This window comes from Artemia sp. Qi Xiang Cuo, chromosome 16 (assembly GCF_049724085.1).
Source record: "Artemia sp. Qi Xiang Cuo chromosome 16, ASM4972408v1, whole genome shotgun sequence".
NCBI lineage: Eukaryota > Metazoa > Arthropoda > Branchiopoda > Anostraca > Artemiidae > Artemia > Artemia sp. Qi Xiang Cuo.
This window is the reverse complement of record NC_142809.1, coordinates 45,633,357-45,646,211: the sequence shown is the minus strand read 5'-3', so window position 1 is coordinate 45,646,211 and position 12,855 is coordinate 45,633,357. Positions and strand designations below refer to the sequence as shown.

The window sequence follows — 12,855 nt, the reverse complement described above, 5'->3', positions numbered from 1 at the left end:
ATCCCTCCCCCCATCCCATAGCAAATTGCGCCCCGGGAAAAGAAGGACTAAGGAAGAATTTATGAATACGGCGGGACTAAACTGGAATATAATCAATAGAAATACCGTACGAAACAGTATGAGAAACTTATAACAGTGGTGCTGGTGTCAAAAGAAATAAGGCCAGCGCCATCTAACATTTTCAAATTAATTTTCATTTATTGTAGTTATTGTAGTATAAAACCCTATTTTCTTGTGAGCCTTCAGTGTCAGTACAAGATAGTTTTGGACCAATCAGAACTTCTTAAAAACAAGAAAACAATCCCAGCACCATTTTAACATCTAAAAAAAGAGAGCATACAATTTAGAAGATAGAAGGAATCAATATCGAGGAATAATTTTCTTTGGCTGAAACTGGCCGAAATTCCTTTGGCCGAAACTGAAAGAGTCAATGCTGCTCATCAAAATTTAACTATTTTCTGTTAAAGAAATCTTCGAGTGGGCTGCTAATGCTGTTTAAGACAAAAACAAAATTTATCTCAATTGCGAGAATAGGACAGATGGGACAACTATGAAACATATTTTGTTCAAAAGCAGGTGTCTTTCTCATGCAAGACTGAGGTTATTTCGGACGTTGAACTGGAATTTTTGGGTATCTTGACATCAACAAACAGAGGTATTATTGCCAATATTTGCAAGCTGACAGCAGTGCACAATAATATAAACTCAGTGTGTGTTTTGGAATATTTTGTCATTTTTCTTTAGTGTTTTTATGTTTATTTCAGTTCCCTCTTCTTTTTTGCTTTTCTTTTTGATGTGGTTTACTAGCTACCCTTAGTTTGGCATTTTGTAGCTTAATAAACTACATATCTATTTATTCATCTATTGGATACCTTATGCTCATTTCAAATGTGTGTCCAGAAATTTGCCACCACTAACAGTTTCTGGATAATTCTTTTCTTACTTGTATATATATATATTTATTATCATTTTTCGTTTTAATTAGTTTAAATAAAATCCTTTTCTTCTAAGCTCATCGTCATTGAACAATTTTCTTTTCGAAAAAATAGTGAGAAAGTTCTGGACATATCAAAAAGGAGAAAACTTGAAAAAGGTAAAAATACGACAATTACATAAAAGTTACATAAGAGAAAGCAAGTTCATCGTCTTTAGTTTAAATTTACAAAGTATTTAATGGAACTGCCAGAATGGACAAGTAACTCTTTTCTGCAAAGAAAGTATCGATTGGTAAACCCAGCTGGGGTTATTGACAAGCGTATTCATAATTTTTCTACTGAATGCCAAAAGTCTTGGTCATTCATGTCATTCATCCATCTTTGGTCATTTCTGTTAGTCCGTGATCGTAGCTGTCAGTCCGTGATTAAAAAGTATGTTTTTAATTTTGTTGTTCCTTTTTTGTTTTTCTTGATTTTTACTTTGTCTTTTTCTGGGCCCTGCCCAGTTTCTTTGTTACGGGTTACAAATAAATTGATGATGATATGAAAACTTCATACCCTATTAGACATTTTTAAGTCTAAATCACCCGATCTTAAAGAAATAAAAAATTCTCATTATTTACTCCGTCCATGTGCGCAGGTATACATATTTTTTTTAAATAAATCTTATCAAGACAGGCAAATAAACAATAGGTTTGATTAAGTTATTACCGATTGTGAACTGTTCAACTCCAAAATAATTCTATCCTTGTCATTTGACATCTGCTGACAGGATTTCTGTAACGTCTCAAAATCAGATTGCAGCTGTTGTCTTATCTCTTCGTTAGCTTTTAGAGAGCCCTTTAAATTGGAATTTTCCAACTGAAGGCTGTCAATAATCTTTCTTAAGTCCTCAATTTTCACCATAAAGTCTATCCTATCTTGGGATAACATTTGAATTTCAACTGGTGACATTCCTCCCTCTGATGAAGCATTTTGTTTGGTGAGAGCTTCAATTTGCTTTTGAAGGTTCTGGTTGATCTCTGTAAGCTGAAAAAAAACACAAAATAGAAGTATATCTCATGATATCTCAAAAAATACAAAATTGATATATATCTCATGACACCTCAAAAAATACAAAATAGAAGTATATCTCATGATATCTCAGAAAATACAAAATAGAAGTATATCTCATAATATCTCAAAAAATAAAAAATAGAAGTATATCTGATGATGTCTCAAAAAATACAAAATAGAAGTATATCTCATGATATCTAAAAAAAAAAAATAGAAGTATATCTCATGATATCTCAAAAAATACAAAATAAAAGTGTATCTCACGATAGTCTCATGATATCTCACGAGTCCTTTAATTTTTTAAAGGCAAAAAAAAAAAAAAAACGAGAAAAAGGTCATCCTTGAGTCAAGCAAATTGTTTCTTTTTAGTAGAACAAAACTATCAAGAATCGTTTAAGCTGTATTAAACTCCCCACAAGTTATCTTTAAACTCGTAAGCAATAAGTTTATATATTATGTTACTAAATGCAAAGGCGGATCTAGAAAAAAATCTCAGGGAGGGGGGGGGGGCAATATGACAAGGGCGCCAAAAACTGACCAAATTGACAAGTTTATTGAAAAAAAGAGTGAAAACAGAAAAAAAAACCGGAATGAGGGCGCTAGAAAAAAAAATCTTGGGGGCTTCCCCTGGTCCCCCCAGTGACAAAATGTATACTGAAACTAAGAGTACAACAAACAAGTATTAAACGAGAAACAATTGATGATATGATGGCTACTTTCAGTCCCGTTGTAAGGATACTTTTTTTTCTACATGTAAAATAAAGTATTAAGAGGGACGAGTATATAAGCCGTTGACAAATCAAATCGGTAACTTCATCCTCTCTAATGTAAACTCTTAATCCTTACTAAGTTTGGTTGGGATCCAACGTCCTACTAAGGTATATGTCCTGATAGAACGAATTTAGGAATTCCACATCAACTGTCCCAACAGTGGTCAAAACGGGTAAGGACCTTGGAAGGTACAATTAGGACACAAGCTCTTACTCCCATTGGATTTAACTGAGATACAACAGCCTCTTCTAAAAAATGTCTCGATTCTCGAGAAAAGAAATTAATGATGTCTAATAAAAGGATATGTCCCGACTGAGCTGTTATTTGTAGCTCTTACTTACCGCGAAGTTTCGTTAAATTTTGACTCTTTCGAATAAATATATCGATTAAATAACATGGGATATATATATATATATATATATATATATATATATATATATATATATATATATATATATATATATATATATATATATATATATATATATATATATATATATATATATATATATATATATATATATATATATATATATATATGATATATATATATATATATATATATATATATATATATATATATATATATATATATATATATATATATATATATATATATATATATATATATATATATATATATATATATATATATATACTTTAACACAAATTTCGGATTCGTGGGGGGGGGGGGGTCAACCCATATACTCCCCCCCATCCGGATATGGCCTAAATGAAATCAAGATTGCCCCCTAAGGGGAAACCTAGTAAAGAACGATCCGCAGCTCATAGTAACCTAAAATTTATAGACGCTTTAAAAAAAACCTTTAAGTGAAGAAGAATTGTCATTTAAAGCTGATTTAGAAATGGCAACTATTATTTCAGTTGATCTTACATACTTTCAGGGACCTCTTTGTTTTTTTCACCCTTGTCAGTTTTGTTGGTTTGAATTTTACGACAGAAAAGAGCCACAAGCTCCATTTCCTTTTCTTGTGCATAACATGTGATGTCGCTTTCAAAATTTACTTAGAGAATATTAAGATCAACTGGGAGTTTTAAAACTTGATGAGACTACTTTGGCCAAAGAGATGGGTTTTCTAACTCACTTATTGTAAGCCCTTTCCTCAGGGACAAAAATAAAAAAAAGTTATTGGTGGGTGCTACTGCTCACCCAGGACAGATTTTTTTGTTATTCGTGTTCAACCCAAAGAACCGTTTCTTATGTATCCTCGCATCATATAAACAGTTCATGCCGAAAACAGAAAACCCAGTCCATCCCCGATCAGTGTATGTGTTAGCTTAAAAAATAGTATTAAATATTAAATGCATTGGAAAATCATTGTTATTCTTAGAAAAGTTATACAGCCATACACCCATATAGGGCATCACAGCTGGTGTTAGCATTTTTCTGGGGCTATCTTTGAGGCTTCATTCCTCGCTTAACGTAACCATAACGTCATTCTGGGTCGAATTTTCAGGATTTTTCGATATGATTTCATACGGACTATGACGTCGTTCCATTTTTAATTTACAGAATTTTCACGTCTATAGTTTAAATAGTTTAGCTTATTTTTTAGTGTATACACTAGTAGAACAGCGTTGCACAAAAGAATAGAAATCTTGTCTCGCCTCTTTATCAGATGTAATCAATTAACTTCGGTTAAGTTAACTATCAGCTCATTAAAGCAAAACTAAAGTTAGTAGTCAATGCAAGGACATATCTCTTCTATTGACCAATACTGTAGATCTTAAAAAATCAAAATATTGATGGCTTGAACTTCCAACGAAATCAAATTTACCACGACACGTTGTTTTTTTCGTGAGCATATCAAGTCTAAAACAAGAAAAAAAACAATGTCAAAAAGAAAAAGACAAATTTGTTACGATTTTTATTATTAAAATTACTAACATAAAAATAAAATTTACATAAAAATTTGGAAATTTTACTTTATTTATGTTACCTTTCAATCCCAGATCGAATGATGAATCTGTCCAAAGAAGACAGAATCGAGTTGGTACTTATGAGTGGATGAGTCTTATTGACTAGTCCACTTGAGAGGATGGCTTTATCCCAAAATCGCCGATAAAGTTAACCTTCGACACCCTGATCGGCAACCTATTTATTTTACTGCCGTCTTGGACAAACTCCGTTCCAGAAGACGAAACACTTCAAACGAAGCGAAAGAAATGGCCAGGTTTGCTGCTATCAAAGAAATTACTTCGTCGGACATCCACGGAGTTGGGTGTTCTAAGGTCAACTATCAACAAAATCATGGTAGAGAAGAATTTCCATCTGTACTAGGGCCCAACCGATGTACCGGCCGACCGATATGATGGTCAGTGTCATTATCGAGCCGATATGAGGGTCAGGGTCATTATCGGATATCGGAAAAAAAAAATGTGCAAACTTTTCCAGAAGAGGGCACCAGATTTCCTCATGTAATTTTTGCTTGTCCAGCCCTTGGGAGGCAGAGGCACCAGCTAAGCCGGACCATGGTGGAGAGAGCAGCAGAGGTGAGTCAAATGAAGTCAAATTATATTTTTGTCAATACACACCTGGTGCAGCAATGTTCTAAATATAGTTTCAAATAATTTCCATTAGACAGTCAATCCTGAGATATTGGACATGTGCATTTTTTCAATACTGATCAATTAGAAATAAAAGTCTAAAGCCTATTGAGTCCTTTGCTTTACTGAAAACGAATTAAATTACAAACATTTTATTTTATATCGACAACATCAAAAATAGAAATAAAACTGACGGTGAGATAAATCTTCATTGCTGAGTTTTCAGCAATTAATATCTTTATATATCAAATATTGAGTTTATCTTTATTAGTTATTTCCAATGAATGTACAAAACACATATAGTTTTCAATAAAACGCAAAGGTACAACAGGCTTTACACTTTTCTGCTAAAGCCTAGTTTTTTTTCGAAACCCTTTTCGAAGTTTTTGTCGAAAACCCTTAACTGAAGGTTTATACTCCCCACCTTGAACAAAGAAAATCGCATTTTTTTTTTCATTGGTAGTACTGGTGTGTCTCCTTTTTTAGCCAGGTCAGACAAAAGATCTAAGTTTTATTGTTTACTTTTTTTCTATCAATGCAGAATAATGTGGTATGATCCATTTTTCTAACTCGTAAATTACATCATGGCCACCAAAGATGAAACAGCAAACCTGCATAAAGTAGGAGGGTGTAGGTGATCATTAGAGTAGATTACCCACGCTCCATCACTACCCATAAGAAAACCCTCTTTTAGAAGGTGACCTAATAGTGAGTTTGCTGCACCAGTGAAAGATTGAGAGCCTTTAAACCCAGTTTTAAAATAGTAAATCATATTAAATTTCTTAATTTAAATACTCATTTTACATATATACAGTATATTAATTTTAAAAAAGGAAGTTTTTCTTCCGAAAGTAAGAAGGAAGTTGGTAGTATAATATACATAATTATAAAATAATATAAAATAAAACTAAATATATAATTATAAAATATTAGGTTATTTATAATAAGCTACAAAGTTACTGCTTTACCAATCACTCAAGGTATATTTACAAAATTAGCTAAAATAAACTGACACATGATATTCCTCGATATCAAAGAATTCTAAAAACTAAAGCTTTACTAAAAATATGAAACTGGCCCAAAAAATAGGATATTTTTTGAATAGAACCAGAAAATTCCATGACTAGCTTGCACAACACATGGTGTTTCGGGGACCATGATATCGATAACTTTTACTGTATATTGAAAACTTTTGTTTAAAATGAACTTTTAGAACGCCATTTTAATTCTCTAAAAAAAGCTCAAGCAACCTCAGTTTTCAGTAAAGCATTAGTTTCTAGAACTTGATAGATATTGAGAATATCACGTGTCGGTTTTGTAGACACGTTTTAGGTTTCAACTTCGCTCTTTACTTCCGTAAGGTAAAGCTTTGTTTTTTTTAAATTAGTTTTTTGCTCGTTCTTTTAACAGACACAAACAAATTTTACAAAAGATTTTTGTTTAATTAGGGTGACGAAACTAAAAAAGTCAACAGGAATTTTTTAAGGGCAGTAAACAAAAATTTTAACTTCTTACATCTCTTAAATTTTTACACAAGATATGTGCAACCTTGTCACGTAAATCAAAAGTCTGAGGGGTCATTATCGGTATCTTTGAAAATATACCCTAAAGAAGTTCAATTATTTTCATAAAAATGGGAATAAATGCCATTTTATTCGTTAGGTAATTTCTTTCCAATGCGTGCTTATTTTAGTTTTTACTTACTAAGAGGGGGTAAGGGAATATGAGAGAGGGGAGATGGAGAACCACCGGTTAATGGTATTCAACCATGGACATTAGAACTGTACCCTCTTTATGCTTCTCAGCCTTTCCCCTCCAGAAATGGTGCCAAAAAACGTCATATGGCAGTATGTCACTTAATGAAGTAGTATTAAAGTCAAATTCATTAGAGGCAGTGGCTTTTATTTAAGCCACAGTAGTGGCTTAGTGGTAGTGGCAGTAGTGGGTTTTCGTAATCTCACAGTAGCCTCCTTGTTCTTATAGAAAAAAGACTCAAATCTAACAAACTACATAATGCTAACAATTATAGCAGAATATTGGTTTTTGTTTAGGTTTAATTATCACCATCTGTCTTTGAATCTCTTTTATCGCTTTCAAACAGTTCATGGTAATGAAGTGTAAGTAAAGAGCAACTCGGCCCAATAGTAACCAAAACACTAAAAACGGAATTTTGTTTACAATAGATACATTAACAGAATTGACTTTATACTGGTTCCAAATATAAAATATTCATTAAATTTAATGCAACCCATCGAAAGCTACGAGCCTGACAAGCTTTGCCTGATTTTCGAAAATCTCCATATCAGATTCAGCATAACAGAAAACCTATAGAGGTTTCTATAGAGGTACTATAGAGGTTTAAAGCTACTATCCGGAAGAAAGATCACGGATTCGTGTTTATTTGTTTGTTTTTCCCAGAAGCGATTGTACTGAACCATGGCCATAGAAGACTGGGAGAGGGCTGTTTCGAACGGAAATCAAGAGTTATAGTAACCTCTTTAAAAAAAAAAACTTTCCGAGAAAGAAGTTTTTCACAAAAAAGTAAAGGCCATTTTAAGCTTAAAATCAGCATATACAAATACCTGCTAAAATACAAACTCGAAACGACCAGAAATTACTATTAAAGAATAAATAAAACCCAAAACGAACAAAAACTAAATAAACAATCATAGCAAAAGAACATACAACAAATAATAATATAAATTAATAAATAGATCTTAAAGCGAGTAATGCTTAAATCGAATATGCCAATCAAGCTGAAAACGAAAAACAAATATTATGCTATTGAATTATAAATGAAACCCAAAAAGAACAGAAATTAAATAAACAATCAATGCAATCAAACATAAAATAGATAACAATGTAAATGAATAAATAAATCTTAAAACGAGTGGAACTTAAATTGAATATGCAAATCAAGCTTGAAATGAACAAAAATCACTACAAACAAGAGTTTGGGTATCGCCTCCAAGGTTTTTATTATTTTTTTTTTTTCCAAATCGTCATTATGCACAAGACTGCAAAACACAATAATAAAAAAAAAGAAATAAAAAAAAGTAGTAGTGTTACTTGAACCACATTTGATAAAGAAATCAAACCTATACTGAACAGTAATTAGAATGAATAATTAAGTTAAAATTTGAGCTAGGAGCCTAGGCTCCTCTCATCCTCATAGTCATATTTAGGATAATTTCGGTTCGTTTTAAGTCTTAACTTTGCTCAGTACTTTGATTTGAGAAAAAAAAATTAAAGAGAGAAGTACTTGTCAATACATAATAGCAGACGAAAAAAGTCTCATACCAATGTCAACTCTTGCTGTAAACTCTCGTTCTGTTTCTGGATACCATCTTCTTGAGTGGAGATGATTTTACTAGAGCTATCTGAAGGGCTTGTTTCTCCATCGTCACCCTTTAAAAATCGACGACGGAAATCACTGAATTTTTTAGGTGTCAGAGCCTCCAAAGGATTGATTCTTTCATTTTCTTTAGATGCTTTCAGGGTCTTCAATTCTAAAAAGAAGTATATTGAAACTGAAATAATTTTCTGATGCACATCAAATTGTCAGTCAACTCACATATTTTAACTTAGTTTATTTCCTATTTTTATTGTCCCTTTCAATTGTAGTAGTGATTGTGAGAGTAGCCAAATTTACTTGTTTGTGCACCTAAGAACTAAAGAAGTGCTAGTGCTTATGTCTGATTTGTTGGCAACAAATCGGTATGCACATGCACATGTGCATGTTGCACATGCAAAATGTTACTAAAACATTGGCAATCATTACCAATCCAAGAAAATCCTATAGCACTAGCTATGAAAATGTCCCAGGTCTCATGTAGCAAATTGTTTTTGTGATTGTTTCTATAGAGGGTTCGGCCTTACGTCCCACTAGTCAACCTTTTACTTATATTTTTCCTTGGAACTGTTTCTGTTGAACTTCCTTTAAAAGAAATTAACAGACAGGTTTTCAGGAATAATCTCCCATGGGAAGCCATTCCAAATACAGATGCAGCGTCTTATGAAGCAATAACTCAGCATATTGCTGGTATCTTCCCTTGTTAGTAATCCGATCATATAGAGCATATGCTAATTTTTCTGTGTTTGGTCTAGTTGACCTAGACAATTTTTAATAGCCATGACACAAAACACAAAAAAAGTTTCAGACCTACAACACTGCCTATAGTGAATGAATGAATGAATGATTTTTATTACCCATCTTTAGCAATACAAAAAAATAAAAATGGAGTATATAGAAAATGAAAACAAAACAACAAAACACATCTAAAAAACGAACAACTTAAATTAATACTTAAATAACTAAAAAAAAAAAAAAAAAAAAAAACAATGGCGAACTATTTACATAAAAAGACAACCATTACACATTACTGACTATAGCTTCAAACATACTATGCGTTGGGTCTAAAGATTTCAGGAACTTTTCCCTCCTTGTCACAATTACGACGAAGGGGTGATCGAGTCCTTAACGTTCTGAAATCCGGAGGTTTTTTGGCTATAGGGGAAGGCTAAGCAGATATTTTGCAAACTAATAGAACACAGTGCGGATTGTTTTTTTTTATCATGAAAACTAAAAAAAGACCAAAAAGGTGACAAAGCTAAGATATGAGGGGTGGCAAAGGAATTGAGGATCCGTACTAGAATGCGGCGATTATAAAGCCGTTTGCATGACAAAATCATCCCATACGCTTTTCGGACTTTCTGTTTGAGATCATTCATTAGACAGGATTGGGTAGCATTAAGATTATACCCAATTGGCAAACCAAGGTAAGTCATTGATGCTGCTACAGTAACAGTATTACTACCAAGTGCAAATATGACAGGCGCCAACTCTTTCTTACGACAGTCAAAAGCGACCACCTCAGTTTTGCTTGAGTTGAGTTCTACTCCAGCAAAAGCTGAATTCTAGGCCTATGTCAGTATATTCATTTGAAATAACTCTTAAACAATTATCTACGACACTGACGGATCTACTCATATTTAAAATGTCGTCGGCATAATTAACAAGAGACAAATCAATTCCATGAAAAATAAAGCACGTTTTCACCGTCTTCTGAGCCTCGATGATACTGTTATTATAAAGAGGCAGTGATGATAAAGCCCCTTGGTGAATGCCTTTTCGTACTGGTATGAGGAAATCGGATACTGTCGGGCTCTGGTTTTTTAGTACCCTTACTCTAACCTTCAACTTAAAATACATAATCCTATAAGTAGCAATTATAGATCTGTCAAGTCCTCTCTTAAACGCAGAGACAAGCAGTTGTGCATGGATACCCGAATCAAAAGCCCCGCGGACGTCGTGGCCTGCAAGTACCACCGTTTCTCCTTTAACACCTGCGTCCAACAAAACATTAGATAACAGTCTTTTCACGTGCTCGCGGCTAATATTTCTCTGGAAACCGAACTGCAAATCTGGCGTACTACAAACATACTTTATCTCCTCAATCAACAATAACTCCATCAATTTACAAAACACGGAAGCAACGATTATCGGGGGATAAGAACAACATTCAGATGGGTCTTTACCTTTCTTGATGACAGGGGTGATTTCACCAGCACAAAAAATATCTGGCACTAGACCGCAACTAAAAATCATTTGGAACATACGTGCTAGATGTACTGTTAACAGTTCACTACCGAGAATCAGATGCATACCACAGATATTATCTACTCCTTTAGAGTACTTCTATTTTAGTTTACGGATAGCCGAACGAACATTCGACACACTCACTACGTGGCCGAGGTCTGGTTCCAAAGATTCTAAACAGAGATCAAGATCTCTCTCAAACTTGCACTCCAATTCAGGATCAGGTGCAGCCAACTCACTCGTGAAATAACTATTCCTTTCATTTTCACTAGTGTCGGATTCGTTACTGGGCACCTTTGCAGATGGATTCTTCTTGATGAATTTCCAAATTTTATTTGGATCTACTCTTAGCGACTCACTGTTTTCATCAATCACACAACAGCGATCCAAGGCGAGACATTTGAAAAACCGCCGCTTTGTATACAATCGAACACTGTTTACAACGCCTTTTTTAGGACGGCCCGAATCAATCCACACACTATACCACATTTTAGCTTGTTGACACGCATTAACCAAAGCTGGGTTTTCCGACCATCCTGGAACTTCTGACCCAATTCTCACTTTGCGAATAGGAACCACAGTTTTTTCTGCACAATGCAAGGTGTGAGTTATTTCACTACAGTAGATATTTAGAAGTATTTGTTTCTCATCACATGCAATCGGCGAGCTTTGGAGTAGTAGCTGGAAAGGGACTTTAATCTTTTCCAGGATTCCGTCACACACAGACCTGAACATGGCTAAATTAGCTTTTTGCCATTCAGTCTTCTGGAACCACTTTTTCTCCTTTGGAGCATCATTTGGGGAATTATTCAGGAGGTCATTAATAATGAAGGTATTAGCCACTGGAAGGTGATCAGAAACACAGAAGCCGATATCAACCTCAAACTCACCGTGAGTCCTCAAGTCGGGAGAGCAGAGCAGAAAATCGAGCGAGGATGTGGAACCGGAAATATGTACATACGTGAAGTCTACTTTGTTTCTCAGTACCCGCCGACTTGGGCAGGTATCGTGCAGGTTTGACCTCTCTGATCATTAGCATCAGAGAGGTTAGAGTTCATATCTCCGGCAATAATACATGAAAGTTTTTCCGCCGCGCATAATGTAGCAACAGCGGCGACTTTTCCGCAAGCAATATTAAACCTTTTGTCAGGTCGGATATTCCTGTAGTTTGTTGGCTTAGAGACTGAGAGCACAACATTATTTTCAATTTTCTCTGCAGTATAAAAGTCCTCTTCTTTAAAAGTTAAGGCACGAAGCGAGGCACGGACAATAATAGCAGCACTACCAGAGGGATAACCTCTTCCCGATCTCCTAGAAGGAATGCCAAACACATTTACGCTTTCGTTTAGATGTAAGAGCTGGAGTCCCTCAGCCGACAGGAAATATTCCTGCACGCACACAATGTCAAATTTGTTAGCAAGGTTTTCTTAAAAGTGGCAATTTACATAGTACTCCGCCATTTATGTTCCACGTCACTATTCTCAGAGTGCTGGAGCTAGTCATCGCTTAGATAGGGCCTTTTTGGCTTCTGGACAACTGAAACTGTAGCAGGGGTGCTTATCGGAGCCACAGAGGACGCACTTCATCTGGTTGTGGCACGGGGTATCTTTAGAATTAGTGTGGCCTCCTCCGCAGTTTGAGCATCTTGCTTTATTAGAGAAGTCCTTTGCAATATGCCCATAGGCCTGACACTTATAGCAACGCTTCGGGAAAAAATGAAAGTCCTTGACTGGAATTCGTTCGTAGCCTATAATAAGCGGAGATTTCATCGCGGAGGCTAGATGCTGCTTGGTCACAAATTTCAGTCTGAACGATCTCGTTTTGCCGATCTGAGAGGCCTCAGCACAATTATTCAAAAGACCACAAATATCCTCCTCACTAACGCTGGTGGGTACGTGCCTGATTATGCCAAAGAACGCAGGAATG

At 34.7% G+C, this 12,855-nt stretch overlaps 1 protein-coding gene across 1 annotated transcript in view; it reads right to left on the bottom strand.

The window, feature by feature from the left end:
* The window catches only part of LOC148942953 (uncharacterized), a 59,510-nt gene that overhangs the window by 31,344 nt on the left and 15,311 nt on the right, over positions 1 to 12,855 (bottom strand). Inside the window, exons 3-4 of the mRNA XM_089102243.1 lie at positions 8,631 to 8,839; positions 1,647 to 1,964 (exon numbers count right to left, since the gene is read on the bottom strand). Of these exons, the coding sequence (XP_088958369.1) occupies positions 1,647 to 1,964; positions 8,631 to 8,839 (527 nt within the window). The remainder of the gene's footprint in view (positions 1 to 1,646; positions 1,965 to 8,630; positions 8,840 to 12,855) is intronic.